At 44.8% G+C, this 22,400-nt stretch overlaps 1 protein-coding gene across 1 annotated transcript; it reads right to left on the bottom strand.

Annotated features, from left to right (window-relative positions):
* On the bottom strand, positions 1–22,363 carry CAPN14 (calpain 14). The gene is made up of 17 exons (XM_049833403.1): positions 22,341–22,363; positions 20,356–20,530; positions 19,591–19,656; positions 18,150–18,235; positions 16,848–16,922; positions 16,032–16,195; positions 15,176–15,339; positions 12,237–12,442; positions 11,647–11,683; positions 10,715–10,777; positions 9,053–9,110; positions 7,209–7,273; positions 6,735–6,803; positions 6,536–6,614; positions 5,257–5,373; positions 4,525–4,580; positions 1–108 (listed from the first exon to the last, which is right to left on the bottom strand). The coding sequence occupies exons 1-17, from the start codon at positions 22,361–22,363 to the stop codon at positions 46–48; spliced, it is 1,566 nt and encodes a 521-aa protein (XP_049689360.1). The 3' UTR covers positions 1–45.
* Between the last annotated feature and the right edge of the window lie 37 nt (positions 22,364–22,400).

Here is a 22,400-nt window from a genome sequence, read left to right as displayed (position 1 = left end):
CTTCCACATTGGAGCACAGAGTTGTACTCAGCCAGTCGAGCAGAACTAATGTTGGGAGAAAAATCTCCACAGCCCTCCATCTTTGGGCAGAAAGCTTGAAATATCGGCCTGAAAATTCACAAAGGAAATAAAGAAAGACTTAAGGTTTGCAAATTTTGAAATCCCATTGTTTTAATTTAGTGTCCTGGTGGGGTTGCAGGACTGGAGAGGGGGTGAGCGAGGACTGGTGGACGCTCGGATTTGGCAGTGGCTTTGACTCCATATTCCCATGTTGTCTCTTCATTTCCATCACTGCCCTGTGCACAGGTCTGTGTTACTGGGACACCTTGTACCCACTCTGCTCAGTGTCCAGCCTTTGGGCACTGCCTGCCCTCAGAAACAGCCTTTTCCTTCCGAAAGTGTCAAAGTCCCCATTTTTATGGCTCCAGTGCAATTACAACTTGCCCTTTAGAAATGCCTTTTGTGGGTCATGGAGTTAAGATTACATGTACTGCTTAATAATTAAAAACAAAGCATTATTCATTCTACACAGAACATCTCGTGGTATGGTCAAAGTCCACTGGACAGCTTGGTCAGGCACGATGGTGGTTTGTGCAGTAGCCCCTTACATGAATATAATACCTCCCAACAAAGGGCTGTAACATGCTTTTAGGTAAGGCAGGAGTCTTGTTGGCCCCACTGTAAAATTGGCGAAAAGGAGAGATGTGACCTTCAGGCAGAGAACTACACTGCAGTATCTCAACAGCACGTAGACCTTCAAATTTTAACTGATTGCCCAGAAAGAAATACAGATAGGCAGAAATACTCAATCTCAAACCTGGACCAGCTTGGTATCTCTCCAGTGGTGGTCAACCCTAGCTGTCCAAGGGCAAGAGCCCCATGATCTTGGAGTGATTTTCCTTGGGGTAATTTGTCCCCAGGGAACAGCTCTTCCCCTTTTGCCTGAAGCCAGATGTCAGGTCTGTGCCACAGCTCTTCACGGAGGCCATGATCGCTCCAGCCATGCTTGCCATTCCTGTAAGTCTTAGTCCTTTTTTGAATCCTATTAGGCTTGAGGGTAGAGCCTGTCCTGTTGCCATCTGGACAGAAGCCCTGACCATGCAGAATGCATGCAGTGAGGCTGACATGTACCTGCTGTACCCCAACTGCATACTAAACATGTGCGCCAGCTATATCCAGGAAACAATGAAATACCTCCAGTTGTGTGTTTGTATCTTGTGGCAATAAGCTCTAGCTGAATATTTTGTTTGCAAAGGGTTGATTAGTTCCTTTCAATTTCATCTCAGTCTTACTGTTACAGTATACTTCATCATCCAGCTCCTCTTCACACTCCGGCCATTATTTGCTCTTCTTGTTATTTGCACCCACCTTTTCCAAAAAGGACCTTTATTAGCAATACTAGTTTCAAGCCACAGCCCCACTTTTCTTTCATTTCTGCTAGAGCAATACCACCCACTGCAAAGCTCAGCATCTCTATAAATGCTGTGGTTACAAGCGAATGCATCCTTCAGCAGCCTTTTAGACCATTTTTTCCACAATACACATTGTAAATGAGGAGTAATATATCTTCAGAATTGCCCAGAAAACGTTATTCTTTTAGCAATATAAAAGCCTCACAGTGTCCGAGTAGGTGCCCTTGCCAAAAACATTTTATTGTGAGCCAGATAATTCAGTTTGAATTGTACACGGTTTGGTATAATCATTCCAGTAAAGCATTCTTTACAATTCTGTAACAGCAAGTCACATGGCTCAATAAAGTTTATTGCTGCAAATGCTTAGTGATTCATGGCATGGATGAATTCTGTTTCTTTCCTGGATCAAGTAATCAATAGCAAAATAATCTCCCTGCAATTACATTGCTCTGCATTAAAGAGGTGTGAAGTAAATAAGTACAAAATCTGATATAAAAAACAATGTGTACAACATTAAAATGAACTGCAATTTGAAACTGTGGTGTCCTGCACCACGGATTTGCACAGCCTGTGGCAGAGCTATGCTCAGCATACTCCTAGCGTTTAATGATTCTTGTTCAGCTGGTTACACATACTGTGCAACAATCCCAGTTGGGACTGACAGATTTTCATCCCATCATGTCCAGCAGAGTCCTGCTGTGAACACTCTACACTCACACAGACCCCCCAGCCATCCCTGTGGGTGCCAGGGACCATCTTTTTCCGAGTGCACTGAAAAAGCAAGACCTACGCTCTTTCAATCAACCTTTTCGGTTCTTCTAGTGCTGCTCCTGCACACAGTAAATCAGTGTTTATAATATCCCCCACTGAGCTGAGTGCAAATTAAATCAGGCTAATTTAGTTTGCACTATCGTGTTCAGCTGTGAGTCACAAAAGAAAAGAGAGGCATGACAGTTGGGAGAGGGCATGTGCTTTGTGATGGGAGCTGCTAATAGAGGCCCTTCGGGAGCTCAGCAGGATGGCAGTGCTGCAACACCGCTGCTCAAGGGTCCTGGATGTCCCAGCTCCCTCTAACTTTCGCAGATCTGAACCCTGTGGCTCCAGTGACACCACAGTAGACAACAGATATATCATCTGTAATAAAGCACAAACGCAGCTATCTATTTATGTGGTTCTAACAGTTTTCTCATAAAAACAGTATGAAAATGATACTGTTTAGAAACAGACTGTTCTGGGGAATAAAGTGCACACTGTTGTTTTTACTGTTTAACGCCTCCTGACTGAGAACACTTATACATGATGGGGTTTCTCTCTAAATATCCTTATGCTGTTGCACAGGCTTCAACGCAGCAGTAAGCGCATACCTGAGCTCAGTCTTTTCCTGGTGTTTACTTTCTTACCCACAGTCCCTCATTCCTGAATCTCATACACACTCTAAAAGGATATTTATGAGATTAAGCACCTAAAAAGTCACAAAAAGCCAGAGGGAAGGCTGCCTATGCAAGCTTAATATAACTCCTTCCTACAAAGGGATTAGAGTATGGTCTTTCATTGTATGTTCATTCCCATGGGAGCTCCGTTTCAGTACCCAGACTAGGCTCTGCACTGGAAAAAAGCCACAATTGTGCTGTCCACAGGACTGGGGGGGGTGGGCAGGAATAGAAGCAACAACCTGTAACTTAGCATGGACATTTCCAGCCCAATTAAATAAATGGTAAGAAAGTGAAAAAGGATCCTACAAACAGATGCATCAAGCAACTCTAGCACAGAGTTTGATGTGAATAGTCCCACTTATAACATGTTCTCTAACACTGTTCACAGCTACGCACCCAGTTTCCACTGTTTAATTAGCTGCTACCTACATGTGCCTGCATCGTTTAAAGGCACACACACACATGCTCTCTCATCCTGTTTTATAAAAGTAACTGACAAACATCCAAATGTTTTACCAGACTGCTCCTGTATCACGCTACAGAGAACATCTATTCCCTGCCAATCTCCGGTGACTTAAAGACAATATGGGTTCAGTTTACTTATCACTGTACTGTACTTTTCAATCTGCAGAGAAAACCCACTGCCTTTCTGAAATAAATACACACACATCACACCTCCATCCACAATAAAGAGCTGGAGGCCTGGCTCATTGCTTGGTCAAATCAACTTAGATTCACTTCAATAGGGCTATGCTGACTTATAAAAGCAAAAGAGATGGTTTGAATGCTTGCAAATCACCTTTCCAAGTCGTGGCTAGGGAAGAGTGTTCATTCAGAGAGTCCCCACCCCTTCTTCCCCACAAGTACACAGACTCCTGCCCTCTATCATGGGCCTAGCAGCTGCAGAACTGGGATTTCCTATTAGGTGACAAGCCCCTCAGGGCAGGGGCCATTTCTCTCCCAGGCTCAAGAGCCCCATCACTAAGCACAGCCTCTGGGCACTACCACAATGTCTGCCATCCTATAATAGTGACAGCGTAACACCAGCATTAAGTAGGTGACCCGAGTGACTCAGCCACCGCACTCCATGGTGTCACACTGTGCACTTGTAGTGGTTGGCATCCAGCAGTCTCTTCTCAGAAAGGTTGTCTGAAGTGAAGGAGGACTCAAAATAAGTACATTAATTAGCAAAACTTCAGTTCACCAAGTCTGTCATTATTAGGTCAAGTCTGCCTGAGGGGAAGACTTTTCATATGAGGGAAATTGCAGGGCTGAGCCCAGAGAGTCCAGTGTGCGCAGAAAGTTGATACAAAGCAGCCTTCGTCATCCTGGTACAGGCCTGTGTTGTCCCCTCCTCTACAGCATTGCTTCAGGAATACAGTGTCATCATCATCCACTGTAAAATAATGGGGAAAGTGGGTTGAACTCATCCATCCCTGTGAGAGCTCTGCAATATTCACAACTGCAGTGGACTATGGGGCATTGCAGATTGTCTGTCTCCAGAAGGAGCAGAAGCCATAATAAAAGCAGAAGACTTAGAAGCCTGAAGCTCCTTGTTGTTTCTAACCTACACTGTAAGTGATCAGGTAAAGATACCTTTTTTAACGCTACAGAACAAAACATGCAGTGCTACTTGCAATGAAGGAGCCCCTATTTGACAGTCAGGGAGCAGGCTTTACCTCAGATTCCCGGAGATATATCCCTTTGCCATCTTGTGTTAAGTTGCGAAAGGCCTCTGGAAAAGAAATAAATAAAGAGCATTAACTTAATAGCCAAGAGATCAACACCAGCCAAGACACTCTGTCTCAGGAAAAACCTCAAAGGCAGAGTTTGTAGGCTATTCACAAGTGCATGTGTGCTTCTCTGTTCTATGGCTGGAAGATCCCTGAGGGCTGGGACACAGGGAGCAGCTGAATAAAGTCAGGCATGTTACTGTCTGTCCATCCAGCTGTGAAACCCCAAAATGCAGGCAGTCCCAATCTCACCCACTACAGTTTTGAGACACGTGTGAAGTGTCTACAGCATGAGCTCACAGACTGAGTATCAGCTGTCTCATCATCACAACTGCAGTCCCACCAAAGGTATATTCCAAGGCTCTATTCTTCCTGCAAAATGAGCAACCTCCATCTGTAATTTGCCTGCCTCCTCCTACAGAAGGCTGGTTCAAATCTGCAGGGAGCTAAATCACTCCAATATGTACAGCCTGGATGTCTGTAGAAAGCCACTGGTGGAAAGGTAAAGAGCTTGATTTCCTCTATATCTGTCCCTTGCTTTAAATTGATTATTCTTGGTCTATTCAGAAACCCACTCTTAATTTTGACCTTGCAACTGCCAGCTGGAGCAGCGTCAGAAGGGCCAGGGCTTAGCTGGACAGCCCAGCTTCCTGGCCAGTCCTGTAACGCCAGCCTCACCTCCCATGATCTCCACTCGAAGCATGAAGCATACAAAGCTCTCAAAGCTGATCTGTAAGTCGGGGTCGCCATATCTGATTGCCATCAAATTACAGACTTCATTGCTGAGTGAAATGCCTTCATAAAAAAAAAAGGGGGGGGGGGGGGGAAGGGAAAAGAGAATGAGATGGCAGCTCCCAGCTGTACACAGCTGAATGTGCACAGCTGTGGGTGTGCACACAGCTATAAGCATGCACAACTGAGTGGTCTTCAGCCCTTCGCCAACAACATGGGTTTTCAAACCTCCCCCAAGATAATCAAATCTTAGCCAGCCCAAAGGAGACCACTACGTGGAGATATCTCCTGCAAACTTAAAAGCGTTCAGATCTGACCCCTATACTCACAGTCCTGCCAGAGTTGGAATAAAATACACATAGGCATCCTTTGCTCATGGGGTATGAGGGTAATAGCAGCTGTGTTTAAGAGCAATACTCCACAAGAGAGTAGGAAAGGAGATGAAAAAGAAATTCCAAAGGAAGCTCGTACAGAAACCATCAGTCCCAATGTCAAGCAGCATTTACAAGGAATAAAAGTATTTTCTATTCATGGCCTGGGATTTTAGTTTGCTTTAGCAGAGATACACCTGGGTTTCTTCACTGTGCTTTCACTGACTCAGATGAACTGGGTGAACCACACACCAAAAAAGGAGAAGTGATATTTAAGCTGTAAATGTGCAAAAGAAGCTACAAGACTGAGTACCAGCCCCCACTAACAGCCCCCACTCAGTAACAGCAACAGAGCTTGGTCCAGTATTTGGACCCATATGTATCATCTTCCATTTTTAGATCAAGCTTCAGACATTATATCTGTGAAGTCTGGCACTAGTATTGCCTCTGTGCAAGTCCCACATTTCCAGGTTCAGTCCCTGAGCTGTCGTCTTCAGCAGAGGTAGCAATTTAATATGAGCTAGACCTGGCCTCCTGCACGTATCCACACAACCCCACACAGTCTTTCAAAATTAAATTAGCAACTAACAGGAAGGGATTTAAAAACTGGGTCTAAAATAGACAGACACTCTGTTTCAGAGAACTATCAGTATGAGACCACACTGGGGCAAAATTAAGTAGCCCATCCCACAGCAAAATAATTTTCAGATGTGTTTACCCAGCTAAAGAGCGAAACAGAGATTTTTCCACTCCTGGGCTCTACCTACAATTCTCAAGATGCTTCCCAGCCCTGAACTTTTTCCAGCCTTTATAAGGAAGAGGATGAGACTTGCCAAGATGCGCTGTGGGCTCACCTGTCTCCTGTACAGCTGCATGCAGTTCCACAAGGTCGAGCTTTCCTGATTTGCTAGCATCTCCTTTCTGGAAAACTTCCTGCGGGAGGTGGGAATGAATATTTTTAAACAAAACAGCCCCCCCAAAAAACAACAGATGACACCAAAGGGATTGTGAGCAGGGACATATCGCGAGGGGGCACAGAAATTATTGTTATACCAAATAGAAAAGCAGCCTTTTCCACAGGACTCTCAATTCCTGGATACTCAGTGTGCCAGAGGCATTCAGCTTCATGAGACAATTAAGGTCAGAACATCTCAATTAAATTTCAGAGAGCACCCATGACATAAAAAAAAATGAAACAAACCAAAAACTCATAGCCACTTTAACATTCACACAATTATAACATGAGGATAATGATTTCTTAGCCCACAAGCCTATATATAGGCTTGATCCTCCTCCCACTAAAGTCAATGGAAACCTGGCCGCTGATTTCAGAGGCGGTAGGAATCAACCCTTTCCCAAACCAATTCCATTCTGTCACAGCTGAACTGTTATTATGGAGGGTGAGAAGTTCAATAAGCAGGGCCATGTCCTGGTGGTAAAGAAATCACAGTAACACCCCGTTTGCTTGAAGAAATAATGCTTCAGTGAAGTATTATGAGTCAGAAGTATCACTCATGCTAAGGATACATCCAGGAGCGCCAAGATACCCTGGCAGGCATCCAAACTGAAACTCAGGTGAAAATTCTGGAAATCTGGAGAGGGGAAGAAAAAAAAAACAACAAAAAAAAACCAAAAACCCAACTGTTTTGAGGAGTCATTGAACATCTCTCAGAAAAATGGACTCTCACAAAATTCCCCCTCCCTTGATAGGGCTTAGGCCCCAAAACCTTTGTGAAACTTTACACCCACTTGAGAAGACGTATCATCTATGATGATAAAAATATGAGGCAACAGGATGGATTCCACTAGTCTCAGAAAATCCAATATGAGCTCCCTGCAGGCGTGTAATATGGAATGAAATACGGTGCACTATCTCCAGCTATTAAGAGAAAATGGAAGGAAAAGGACATCCAAAGCCGTAATCCCAAACAGAATTTACTGCATGACCTTGAGCAAAGTCACTTGACCTGAAGAGCTTTGGGGAGCAGCACTGCAGATTAATTGAAACCTTTGTGCTAAGCATCTCTCTCTCTCTTTCAAAGACATGCTGCCAGCTCTGTTAATATAATTAAAAGTACAGGCATCACTGAAAACATGATGCTGCATCAAAGCTTAGCATTCCTGGTTCATACATAAGTTACATGAAGAGCAACAGAAATAGACTCTAATCTCACTGCAAATCATGATTATAGATTGTCTGTAGACTTCCACTGAGCAAGGGACAGAAGCATAACTCACCAATACCTTCTCTCCAGAAAGTGAAGATGTTTTAATTTTGTAATAGCCCTGTTTACTAAATATGAATCAAGTACAGTAACATTTTTAAATTAATGTCTTAAAATTGATGACTTATGAAAAATAAAGACTCTCTATTCAACATAGTCTTCTCACAGATAAAACAGTGCCTGGTGGGTCACTTTGTAAAGATAGAAGAGCTATCCTTGTGCACCTTTGTAGAAAAGGGAGCAATGTCAAATTCAGCTTAAGTGGAAAAGGCATCATATCAGTCTTTTGTTCGTCATCTTTGTTGCTTATAATGGCTGGATGGTGTATTTTCTGTGTTGCACATCAGTTGTTACCAGCGAAGAAAGGGGCAAGAAAAACTGGATTCATCATTGTATCTGTAACTTCACTGCCGCTGTTCAGAGAAATCAGCCACTACAATACCTCGCTGCTGTCCAGGTAGCATTATTTATAACTAAGGACCAAACTATGAACTTGTGGAGTGCTCTGGGCTGCCACTGGCAGAGTGGATGTCACAGTCCTCACTAGAGAGACAACCCCTGGGCTCACCTGGTTCTCACAAGCATAAGTTACACAGGCTACCTGCACCTCCTTCCTGTCTCCCAAACACAAACAAGGAACAGCCCTATGCATGCACAGCAGGGAAGAGTAAATAGGAAAAGTGAGCATGAACCAGGCACATCAAGGTAAAGACAAGACCCCCTTCCACCACCTAACTGCCTGCAGACCAGGCTAACTTTCTATGCCTTCTAGCAGTGGTGCTGCCAAGACTCTAGCAGTGGCACAAGGTGAAATGAGATACAGTTTCAGAGTCAAGGCTGAGGTCATGCTGGGTTTGGAGGTCAAATTCAGAGTCTGCATCCACACACAATATCTATGCTTGCTCTTCCCCGTCATTCCTTCAGTTGTTGAAATTCAAACTAGATTAGCATCACTTACAAAATTTCTACCATATTGATTCACACCCTAGCAAATCCTTTCTCTGGAAATCTAACGTGGCATCAGAAGAGTCAGTTCAGTCAGATTCAAGCCAGTTTCTCTTCTCAGAATTCAAGAAACAGATACAGGAGCTGAGGCTTTTCTCTAAGAGGGCTTATTTTACAGAAACATTATTTCTCAGCACTTACTTCTCCAAGATATATTATTCAGGATCTTCTGGAGCTGAACAGCATTTATTTCAGGATTCTGTGATATGGAAGAGAATTTTTATTTATTTTTTTAAAATTATTAAATCACTTTCTCCCTCTTATTTCCCCAGCATGTCCCATCTTCATTCTCTGCTTTTCTGGCCCCACTCCAGCCACTGTGAAAATCAATAGAAAAAACTCTCTTTGAATATGACAAGATTCTCAGCCTGCAAGAGCTGCAGTCTGCTCTGGGCTAAGTTCTTAGGGCTCCAAACAGATCAATGCAGTAGTGCAGATTTACACTGAGTGAGGATCCAGACCGCCAACCTTTCAGCCCTGGTGCCATCTGTCCCATCAAGCACACTGTCAAGAGACCTGCTTCAAATATTTCCCTTTTATCATTTACAAACAAAAAAAGATGGAAACTTCAAAATACTTCCTCCCTAAATTTTTCAAAAGCAGAGACTTCCCCTCCTCCTTGTTACACTAAAGTTTAAAGGTTTTTTTAGAAACTGTGACATTTGTTTGTTTGGAGGATTTTTTTAAATGTCACCCTTCAAAAATAAAAGCCTGTTTTCAGATCACTGAGGCTTGCCAGGGTAATGCATTAAGAAATGGTACCACTGCTCACCTCTGTGCATACTTGGACCTCCTGACAGCAAAGGACCAGCATCTCACAATATGTGGCAATTTCTAGCACATCTGAAAGCCACACCATTCTCAAAATCAAAATCTTAAACAAGTGGCAAAAAGTAAAAGCATTGCCTGTTTTTAGTAACTGCTTCCATCTAAATATTGCTATCAGAAGTGCAAATGTGTTTTTGTGAAATTGTGTTCGTCAAATATAGTGTATACTGCTAAATAAATGTGGCCACCTTTTCTGAAAGGTGAAACACTTTCATCCCTCACCATAGTTAGTGGGATCCCTGAAGGTCAACTCGATCCCAAATCACACCAGAGTGATCGTTAAAAAGAATCTTTCACTGGAAAAAATAGTGAAAAAAGGTGATGGGACACCTGATACCTACTTTACCTCTCAAAACAAGTTAGCTGCCATCAAACTGTGATGAAGGATGTATGAGACAAGTGTCAATATTTCAGGGGGTATTCCCCAAGAGATGACTTTCTCCAATAAGCGCAAGAACACCATAAAGGGTAGGATGGATCCACACAGCCCACCACTTTTTCCCCCAACACAGGCAATAGGAATTAAAGTTTAGGGAGAGCATGTGAGCCTGGTCAGCTTCTACAGTCCATTCTCCTGTTTTCCTGGCACCTGTTGGAAAACGGATCTTAGAGGCTACATACCTGCCTAGTCCTTTAGTATTCATTTACGGACCTGCTGCCCATCAGTTTGCCAATACCTTTTGAGCCTGTTGATACTGTCACATCCACAACATCCTGTGGCATTAAGCTCCAGGCATTCACACCCCGTACCGTAGAGAAGTATGCCTATCTCAATGCTAACACATTGCTAAGCTTTGCAGTCAAATCTGCTGGATGGAATCAGCACTGTATGCGCAGCCCAACCTCCTGTGACCCCTCTCTGCTCCCCACACTTCCACATCCAGACCTCCCTTGAATGTCCATATGCTTTAACTTTCACAGAGCTACATAATAGCTCTAGAGGAGTTTACTCTGGCAGCTCATGCACACACTTACCTGTTTGAAATGCTTTGTGAAAAAATCCTCCCAAATCTTGCCTTCATATCTATCAACAATTTCCTTTAAGATATTTAAATGAATAAATAAATCATTAACTTAAGGAAGAAAAATGTTGCCATCCAAGACAGAGTTAGTAAAGATGCTTTCTCAGAACCGCACTCTCATCCCCTGCCCTTCCACCTTCTCCTCATCACTGCAATCAATGCTATATCACTAACGCAGCCCACTGCTAAGATAGCTCTCCACCTCACAGAAATGCTATTGCTTGGAAAGAAATACTCCTATAACACTCAGTGAGAAGAAACATCCTCCCCCCCCCCAACAAGCTGTGCAAGAAGAAAGGATGGGGCTCACTCCATGCCAAGAAGAGAGAGAAGAGTCTCTGTCCTCCTTTATACAGGAGGATAGAGGACATGAAAGAAAGAATGGCCCTGTTTATGCCAGGGGAACAGACTATGCTATAAACTCCCTGGCACAAGTTGCAGACATGCATGCACTGCCATTGAGCTCAGTTATTTTGAAAATAACCTATAGACCACTGCATGGGAACAATACTGCTCAGGTCCCATGATGTCTTCAAAACTTTCAAGGCATGAAAGGAGCAGGGAGAAGTGCAAGAAACACCAGGAGTCTCCAAAAAGCCATGAATAGGAAAGACTGCACAGCAAGTAAGATGGTGTCACTAAAAGAAGTTCACAAAAAGGCAACTAACAAAGGTGTCTAAAAAATCGCTCATCCCCGACATTTGACTGCTTCTATCCACATGGTCCAAGGGACTCTGCCTGTAAACCTCAGTTGCCCTTTCAAAAGCACTGCAACACAAGCACTCACATTCTCAGCCTCTCGATAGGGCAGGGCAACAGGAAAAACCCAACATTCAGACCTGAAGACCAAACCACAGACCTCCCACTCCCCTCATTCTCACTCACCTTAGAGAGAGTGAAACTGGTGTTCCCGCCCATTTCCCTGGAGATGCAAAAAAGCAGACACATTAAGGAGATGTCCCAGAGTTGTGTGTTTGTCTCATCACAGGTGGTATCCCCCATCCTCAGACAGGGCCCCAACCCTCTGTTGCAACATATGGGGTTTTTTCCCTAGTGTAACACCTGCAGTAAGGGAAGCCCTCATGCCCACGTGGCTCCTCAGGGGCTGCTGGCACGTGAAGTCTCCAAAGCACCATTTCTGCACAAGCAACCATCCTAGCATCGCCAGCAGGGCCTCCTGGCAAACTGATGGTGCATTAAAAACTGTTGTCCTTCTCCACAGCCTCAAACTTGAGCATGCTGCAAGAATCCCTTGTGTGGGCCTACCTCAACACTTCTTGAAAGGATAAGGCTAAAAGCAGTTTCAGCCACTGAGAATCCTGAGGTCTGAGAAACCCACAGCCAGCCTCTCCAAAAGAGATTGTGCTGCTTTTTGCAGAGTAAAGTCTTTATGCTGCCCCCATTAGGTTAGAAAGCCCAGACCATCCTACCATCCCAGAGAATTAGGCGCTGTCAGAGGGGCACCAGCATCTCACCGAAGAACATGCTTCCTCGAGAAGACCCGCAGGATGAATTCAGACTCCTGCTGAGGCTTCAGGGTGGATGGGACAATCACATAGATACCAGGTACCAGGTGGAAGTCATGAGTCACTTCCCGCTCATCAAGGAAGACCTGGTGCTTGTTCACAGGCTGATGTCGGGTGAAGAAACCTGGGGGCAGCTTTCTGTTGCTTTCCTGGTACTGTTAAGAGAAGAAACAGAAGAGAAATGTGTTCTGCACCAGCTGAACAAAGAGACAAAAGGCACGTGGAGAATTCACAGGCATGGCATAGACAGCCTGCCTTCACACCTCAGATTTTTTTTACAGCACAAGCAGATAACAGGGCCCAAAGGACTCAGCCTCCTCCCAGGACATGGCAGTTCTCACTACACACTGCCCCTGCCCAATGTTAATATGACGAAGAACAGGTCTTCCTGCAACCTTATCAACAATATAATAGTACTTGCAAGAAACAGCAGCAAATACTGGGAAAGAGAAAAGGCTCCTGTCAGAGTGGCTACTGCAAAAGTAATTTCTATACTGGCAGAAATGACTGCAGGCAAGAACTTCTCTAGAGACTGCTCTTCACTAGCCAGAACACCCCTCCTATCCCATAGGTACCACACACTTTGTCCCCAGCTTGTCCTTTGCACTAGGGATCTGGTAGCAGAGGGTTTTTCTGAACACCTGTGATCTGAGCATACTGCAGGAGCAACCTAATCCCTAGCCCTGACTCCACATGTGTCCTTGATCTGCCTGGCACTCTTGGCTTTTATAGATATTTTGCTCTGCAGCACTTTTCTGCAATAGGAGGATAGATAAAGTGTTGATCCAGGCAACTCTGAACTCATTTTTAATGCCACCAAGTGCCCAGCACACAAGCCAAATAAATAATCCTGCTAGCTAAACCCACTGTCACCTTCTGATCTTGGCTGTTCCTCAAAACATTTAGCCATTTTACTCCACAGCCTCATAGTGGAGATGCTATTCCTCTTCCTTTGCCAGTATTTTTCTTACTAATAGAGCAATCTTTCTTCTGAAGGGTTCAGGGTTACTCCTCCTCATGCCCCTTATGTTAAATTCAAAGTTTTTATATTCCAGTCAATACTTTGTTGACTGTAGTTCCAATACCTTAGATGTTCTCAGCTTGCCATCTCTTTGTATTGATCTTGGCAACCGCTACAAACCTGAAATTAAAGTCCTGGCTGCCACCATTCCCCCTTGGGTGTAGCACAGCAGCGTGCTATGGCCACACTCAGACCCCCTCTGCCAGGAATTTTAACTCACTTGTAACTCTGATAGTGCCCACAATATTTAAGTCAGGAAGGAGTGGCATCTTACCTCATGGTTACCATGCTGGAAATACAATAACTGAGAACACAATTGTGCTGCCCTGACCATATACCCAAACCAGCTCTTTGCCAGCCCAAATTCAAAGGGACTCTCATTTCAGAGGTGTTCTGAGTAGTAACAGAGTGGAAGATACACCCTTTCAAGACAAAAGGAGCTAAACCTTTCCCTCTTTTAAATAGCCCTCTGATGTCAGGGTCAAAATTGGGACTTACATCAGGGTTTAACTTCCAGGGCCCTTCCTCAGGTCCCAAAGGCTACTGGCTAAAGAAAATGCTAGAAAGCAGGCCTTCAGCTGGCCTGAGGAAGCTGAAAACGCCTGTAGTGTCAGCTTCAGAGCATCCCCAGCCAGGAAGGAACCTGAGCTCCCCAGGAGACCCCTGACTTGCATGGGACATAGGCTCTGTTCCCACCTCATCCCAAGACTGGGAGGCAGCAGAAAGGTAGCTCTGGCTCCCCTGATTGCCGCAGTGAGTCCAGCTTAGACACAGCCAAGAATTGGGGCACCATCTTACAATTGCAGCAGGGACGAAGTGCTGATCAGGTAAACACTGATGCCACTTCTAAACCTTTGAAGACCTAGTGCAGAAGCTGAAGAACTAATGCCCCATTTTAAGGCTTCTGAGCCCTGAGCCCTCCTGATATGGCTGCTTTTCAGAAGAGTCAGTGGATAGCTCTGCATTAATAGTGACTTACTGTGGTGCCTCACTGAAATCAAATATATTGTTACTAGCTGTCAGCCAAGGAGCAAAGGCAAACACAACACCTTCAGTGTTGTCATAACAGCTGCACCAATCCAGGTCCACCAGCAAACAGCCAGCAGCGGTGACAAGGGACTTACCTCTAGGTCCACCTGCAGGAAGAAAAGAAACAGAGCATCTGTCAGACAGGGACCTTTGGGTCTCACACAACATAGCCATATCATAGCTGCTGGGAAGCAGCTACATACACCCAGCTGGGGTCTTTGCCTTCAGAAATATCAGCCCCTCCACCTGAAAACCCTGCCCCACAGCCATCTCTCCATAACTATGTAAACTCACAGCAGCAACAAAAGCTGTGGCTCTGTTCACGGGAGGAGAGTGGCTCTGCAAGGCTCACAGATAAGCAGAGAATTGAGGCAGGGAAACTCTCACTCCTTCTAGTGATATCCACTTACCCCTGCATACACAGAGAACTAGCAGTATTCACACATGGGCAGCTGCCACATCATACTAGGAATACTTCTCAAGCACAATCTTACCATGGCAGCACTCTCCCTGCCTCAAAGTGGACTCCTGGCACCCTATTCCAGCTCTTGCACATACTCTCAGAGAAAATAAAATAAAGCTCAGTGTGCTCTGAAGCAAGTGGCATTTCTCACTGCTCTGCAGCCTGACACCCAGCATGCTGGAGAGGCAGCAAGCGGGCCACAGAGTCTGAGGGAGCCTAGCCCTGATGTGTGAGGAAACTGGGCACAGGCAAGGAGAAAAGAGCACAGATCACCCTGTGCATAGCAAAACTCTTGGTCTGCAAAGCTCTACAATTTACAGGGGCTGGAAATTTTCCTATTTGGTGAAAGCAAGAAAGGCAAAGAATTCTTTGCACCTTGTAGAGTGAAAATCCAACAAAGAGGTGAGGAGCTCGGTTCCGGTGTTTGCTGCTGTGTTTCTGCATCAGGGATATAACCACATTGCAGGAACCCAGGCTTTTCTTACTGTCTTCAGCTGGTAAAACTTTCAGCCAGTACTGAGGATTCATCCAAAAGGCGCCTAAGCAAAACAAGAAAAACATTTTTATGTCATTTTCCATCACAAAATTGGTTGCCAGCTTCCCACCTGATGCCTGGCATCAGACTGAATAGGTCACAGGTTGTCTGGATCTCCAGACCTCGCAGGGATTTGATCTTAGGGTGCAGTTTATGAGTTTAGCAGTGCAACCACTAAGTAAGACAGGAGGAAGGCCCAGGAACAAGGAACTACATTTCCAGTCACCTGCAACTAAGAGGTCATTTTGTTTACAAATGTATCACTATTCCTTTATCACCTCTGGTATATGGGCTAGCTGACTTCAGACCCCACCTGCTCTGCTTCCAGAAAGGCTGAGGCTCTGCATTTCCCATTCACTTTACTTAAAGTACCACTCCCTGGAGATGCTGAGGATGCAAATTTTAACAGACAAGTTTAATGCCCCAAAGCAGCTCAGTGTTGGCAACTGATCCTAGGATTCTGCAGCTCATTTCATGCCATAACCAGCCCATTGCCCTGTGTTCGCGAGTCATGCAGCTTTTATGATAGCAGAAGCTAATCAAGTCCTTCAGCTGCTTATTTCTGATGTTTGTGTGGGCGTTGAAGCAGGAAGAGCATGTTTCTGTTGTCAGTTTCGTGTTAACAGGTATAAAGTGCTGGTAACTGCAACAGCAGAGCAATGTTACCCCACAGTCATCCAAAAGAGCACCTCTCACCTTTACAGAATCGCAGACTTCCTCCTGCTGTACTTCCTTTAACCCATCTTCCACTCTTCAGGGAGTACATCCACTTCCTCCCATCTTCCTGGCTCATCAGGTCTGGAGTTAATTTACAGATCATCAGATCTACAAAATGGATCTTAAAATCTCGCAGAGACATCCTGAGAAAAGAGTGCCAAGAGACATCTTGTCAGCAATTTAGTTTAGTCCATATGGCTTATAAAAAGAAAAGGAAAGGGAACAGGGAACTTCGAAGCCGCACCATTCTGTGTTACATATGGTAATGCTCATATTTTATTAGGCAGTAAAGAAGAGAGCGTCTGCTCCAACAGCAGCATCTAGCAGTAGCAAATGCAGGACTAAGATTTCAGCAAAGTATAGCAGCACAGAGATTAAAATAATATTGCCACCAAAGGGACCGCAGTGAAATGACACAGGCAACAACATTGCCACCTCTTGGCAGAAGCTGTGGAGAAACCAGGAACAAATATAAGGCAAGCAAGAGCTTCCCAAAGCTACCTTAAAAACAAAAGGCAGAACAAAAGTTCCTGAAAGCTGCCCATGTCCCCAGGAGCCCTGGCAGCATCCTGCTTTTCCCTCACTCCTGCCACTGAAGAACAGTGCATCTCTTCTGTGTCAGCACAGCTACTGCTTCTCGCATCATCAAGCAGAGGAGGAGAGCAAGAAAGCAAGCATGGGCTGTTATAAAGCAGATCACATATGCCTCAACCTAAGTGGCAATGTGCTGCTTCATCTCCAGACGCAGCCCCAGAGCTACTGGCAAGGAGAGAAGAGGCAAGACTATGCCATTACCAGAATTCTCCATCGTCTTTCTTTTTCCTCAGCAAAATCTTCTCCTTCGGGCTCAGCAGCTCCCATTTGTAAGAGCTGAGGGGAAAAACATGAGGTGACTAACCAAATGTGTCCTCAAATTCAAGGTAGAGCACATAGCTTTCATCTACAAAAAGAGGCCAAATCCCTGTCCCCATATATCTCCACATTTATACCCCACTAAACACAGGCCCCCTATGCCTTCAGCCATAGGAGACTCTCCACAAGCATTCTGGTCCCCATGAGCTATAGCTAAGTGGCTCCAGTTTTCTCTGGCAGAAGCCAGAAATGCTCCATTTCCATGAGCCAGTCCATTCACTTGCACACACAGCTTCCAAGTGCTTAAAATATAAAAATCTAGACCTGTTTTGTTGGTTAATTTTCTGTCAAAGGAGACATAATAGGAAGAGTGTTTGGCATAATGAATGAATGACTAGGACAGCACAAGAGGCAGCTGGGAGTCATTTAAAAGGCAGGCCTACAGTATGTTGCTCATTATGCTCTTCAACAGGAACAGCTGGTATGTTGTCATTATGTGACAGACATGCATCAGAGAAGTTACTGCTCTGCAGACAAGGTGAAAGTCACCCAGATTCCCAACACCTCCCTATGCTCTTCCCTCCTCCCTATCCCCAAGCCTCAGCTAACAGGGCCTGTGCAGGGAATAGGACACAAGTCTACAGTTGCCCATGGTCTAGAATGCAAAACACTGTCTTTCATGGATCCCAATCAAAAAATTCAGGCAGATGCAAAATAGGGCCCATTTGCCTCACTAGTTGCTTCCTCTGATTGGATACACAATTGTAGTTCCCCAAACAGCCAGGACGAAGGACTCCTTTGCAGCCACCCAGCTCCAACACTTTCCCACCCATGGAGGACTTAGCACAGTCCCTCCTGTGATAAAGGGCTGTGTGCCCTGAAACATGCTTTTTGTTTAGAGCCTTCTGCACAGCTATCTGTCACTTTGCATGCCATCAAGATCACAGCAATATGGTCAGCATCTGATGTTCATATTATGTCTCCTCTGGCATTCAGTGAATGGAAAAGCAGAACTGAGCTTGTTGAAGCTGCACGTGTGAAGTGAGCCCAACTACGTGAGCACTACCTGCTGGAAAAATACAAATCTATCGAGTCATTGCTTTGACACCAGATGGTCTGTGCAAGCAACTGTTACTTATCCTAATGCTGCTCTCAGCACTAATTCATGCCTGAAGATGGCAGCATCTTTCCTCCGAGAAACCCTTCCTCACACTCAGCATCAGATCTTCCCTTTTTTAAACTCACCTGTCACTCCAGTCTCCCTTCCATTCAATTTTTCCCCATGGATTTCTCAGTCTCACTAGGTTTTCTGGTCCACATTGACAGGTCACCTGTATAAAACAGTAACACTGTGCTTACCAAGGTCTCAGCAGTTCTCATCTGGTTTATATCACTGTACTATGTCAGATATTAACAAAGATTTTGTTTGTTCTCATATATGCCAGCAAGTATGATGATAAAAATCTACGAACAACTCTGAATGCTGGCACAAAGAGATTAAGATGCTTTATCTTACCTTCTATAACTGAAACCAGAGACCTCACAGTTTCCTAATTTGGAGGATTGTCTGTAAATTCCTCTTCCTTTCCAACATCTGCTCATTTTGTGCTTATGTGGGGGCAGGATTGTACTACTGTGAAAGCTAAGTCCTACCCCAGTGCAATGGCATAGCACAATGCAGCCCATGGGGTAACCACATAGATTAGTGTCTCCTGAAATGGGATGCCATGGTGGGAGAAGAGGGAGCCAGGCTGACTAGGGGCTTTGTTGGCAGCATACAGCTCCACGTGCTCACTCAGTCCCTTACTCCTGCCTGGCTCTTCATCCCGTCAGAGGAGCCAGACTGACAGACATGTCGCTGATAAAGTCCATACCTAAAACCCTCCTGCTGTGTGTGGGAGACAGGTGAGCATCATCCAGCTCATAGTATCACTTCCAGCTTCCCTAGTATCTCTTGCTAGAGGTACTGAATGTGCTTTCACCCACAAAGCCCCACAAAGTTCTTCACTACCCTTGTCAACCTCCTTTTGATGTCAGACAAGATAGTCATCCATCAATCCAGGAAGAGAAAGCTTGAGCCTTCTCTCACTCTTTGGGACCTATTATTTCACTGTCCCTTACCTCTAGACAAATATCCTTAGGGGACTCCCAATGATACTTCTGCAGATCAGTGGGGTCTACCTGGTAGTCTGCACAGGAGCCTAGTTCAGTTCCCTTACTTTAGCCTTGACTCACATTCCCATCTGCAGTTTTTCATGTTTTGGCCCTTATATTCAGTTATCTTTACTTCTCTATGGCCTCTCCTCTGACTTCAGATGAAGGCTTTTTACCTGAAGTAGGTTTCAGCACATCCTCCCAGCATCCCCAAAGGCCAGTTCTTTCATCCTTAACAGCTAAGATTCATTTGTAGGTGATGCTTTCAGCAGAGCCCTGTGAATCATTCCCACCCTTAGAGATATGCTGATCTATAACCATTGTCCTTTACATCAGGTTCATGATACTAAAGTGGACACACTTGAAAGTGAATCTTTACAAAGCACGCAGCCTCTTTTAGCCTTAGACTAAGAGAAGAGCACTGGGGGCAGAGATACGGTAGTTGCCCTGATTAAGGGTTGAACCTATGACTGCAATAAAAATTGCTGACATCCAAACAAACCTGGACCCAGGACATTAGGGCTAGTCTTACCTTTCTAATACCAGTTACTGTGTAGGCATGGCCAGCAACAAGCCCATTCTTCAGGACCTTTGTGGCCTGTATACAAGGAAGAGAAACAGAAGGTAAATAAACCTTTCATTCTATCCCTACTTACACAGCAGACTCATACCAATACTAGAGACCTGTACCTGTGTAAGCAATGACTCTCAAAGCAAATGGAGAATGGTTTGAACTGGAAAAAAAAATTAAGTCTAACCTCCTAACAGCCATATTTTGCAGTATGTTTGGAATTGGAAGGTAGATTGGGAAGGTCCCTTCCTAAATTTGGATCTTTGACTAGAGACCATCTCACTTTTTAAAAGTCTGGGAGGTTAGGTTTTGATTTTCAGAATAGTAGGGCTTCCCAACAGCTGATATGTTAGCATAAGGCTTGGAAGCCAAGACCTGAATTCATGTTCTGAACTACACACCTCTCTCTATCTTAGCTATAAGCTTGTTCCATGAGTCTCTGTGCCTTACTGTAAAAGTGGAACATTTATTTAACAAAAAGAGGAATCCTTATTTAATAGAGGTTCTTTGATAGATAAACCAGTTCCTAAATGTATACAACAGGGAGCTGAAAGCAGCAGGGAATCAATCCATGTGCAAACTCTAACATTAAGAATGTGATTTCTACAGAAAGTCACGTGTGGCAGCTTTGATACTTTTTGAGTCACAATGACTAGCTGAGCAGAGGGAAACAGATCTGGAAAGGCTTTTAGCTGTGAAGCTATTTCATGTTACTCCAAGTCTCACCCCTAAATGTGTATGACAGCCCATGAGAGATCTGCTGTAGGTTGCTCTTGTCAGGATATCCCACAGATCAGGAGGAGCTGCTGCAAGATTGATCCTTATATTAACACCACCTGTAAAATCCACCAAGGCTTCTGAAACTTGCCCAATCTGCAGATCTTCATAGGAGCCATAGAGTCTAGCAAAAAAGAAATGAATATATTCTTGGGGTTATAGTCACAGATGATAGGTCAAGGAGGGCTGTAACTAACTCATGTTTACTTTAGGGAAATCTTTCTCATTTAGGAATCTAGCAAATTGCCTCCAAGATTGGCCATAGTCTGAAAGGGACTCTTCATTCCCTATCATCCCTCACTACACAGTAGCGAGAACAAGCGCATCACTACTTCTTTGATAACTCTGCCTCAGTGAATGTTGTCTGAATATATCACCAGAGAATGATACAGTGCCTTGAGAGTTCAGTCTCCAATCCGATTTTCTTCACCACTGCAGAGCAACTTTCTCAGCTCTTTCTGTTCTGATGACAACCCCAAAAGAAATAACTGCACTTTCTCTCCTTTGCTGTGATCTTTTTCTCGCTGTTAACTAGGATTTTTCCTTGCAGACATTATTTCAGCCCAAGATTAACACACTCCACCAGTTACACCTCGTTGCTTATCTTCTTAGTCCTGATAAAGCACACAAGACAAAACACCCTGAAGAGAAGCCAGCATTCTCCCCCGTGCCATGTGACTTGTTGAATGCATCAGCTGTGGGGAACCACAGAGCAGGAACTTCTACCAAAACAAAAGTACAATTCTTCAGCAGGCCCCCAAAGTAAAACTCATTGGGAGGTTTTTCAAATTGATAATGCATCAAAGGAGGCATCAGAAATCATTCACCTTTGAAAACCCCTATCTGTGGCCTTCCACTCCTCTGTGGTATTTATAAGGCAGGCATCATCCTAGCCAATACACTCCAAACAATGACAACAGAGGACAACTCCCCAGGATAGGTCTGTTTTCACACCTACTCCTAAACCCTTCGGTTTAAACTCAAGGGCCTGGATGGATAACAGCTACTGCAGTGGCAGCTTTTACTGTGTAGTAACAGAAAGATAAGAACCACTTAGTAGACTCCAAATGTGGCAAGGCCTAGGAGGTGCATTTATAAACAAGAACAAACCGCATTGGCACCAACCAACATATTTTAGAGAGACTATTTGAATAACTTGGAATGAGTCACTTACTTAGCATATGCCTTCTCCAGAAGGGCTCCCCAGAACACGTTCTTATAGACTGAGGAAACAAAGACCAGCTCCCCCATCTCATTCACCGGCAGGCGATCATCAATCACCACGTCAACCCATTCACCGAAGTGCCAGAACTGTCAGGGGAAAAGAATAAGCTGATGTTTCCCTTGGAGGGGACCTCCACTTTAAACAACAGCAAAGGCAAGATAGCTTAGCTGGGGGCACAGGACGAGCTGCCTTGGGGGGAGGGCTGCTTTGGGTCAGGGGATGTGCTGATACACCCACAAAGCCAACTCCTCAGCTCCACCCTGCCAGAGGAGAATACAAAGCACATACCAGGAGTAAAAGGATTAAGCAGGGAAATTAGACACAGCTAGGCTTCTGGGAAGATGTTCCTAACTGCAGGGTAGCAGAATTGCATCAAGAGCTGGGAAAAGGGGTAGAAGGTTAGAGCAGATATGCTCAAGTCCAGCTGACTGTTGCCACTATGGACGAAGACTTTTGTCTGGATTAAAATACGGGTAGGGTACAGCTGGAGAGAAGGGCCAAGCGGAGGTATATCCTCCCAGTGGCTTGTAGTTGATCCACTGCCTGCACTGCTTTGTGGGAGGGATGATGGGCTACTCTCCAGGCCAGGATACGCTCGGGCCACTTGCCACTGGCCAAGGGGAACCGTGTACAAATTATCTAAGGGTGTGGCACAAAACGTAACAGAGGATTTCTGAAGATCTCCCACGCGCTGGGGGAGCAGATGTACCCGGAAGTGGAAAATGCCAGCATATTTCCTCTCAAAGCTCTGGTTTTGTGGCACGACTAC

Source organism: Accipiter gentilis, chromosome 30 (genome assembly GCF_929443795.1).
Source record: "Accipiter gentilis chromosome 30, bAccGen1.1, whole genome shotgun sequence".
NCBI classification, from domain to species: Eukaryota; Metazoa; Chordata; class Aves; order Accipitriformes; family Accipitridae; genus Astur; species Astur gentilis.
The sequence above is the reverse complement of the archived record's forward strand: the minus strand, read 5'-3'. Positions and strand labels throughout refer to the sequence as shown.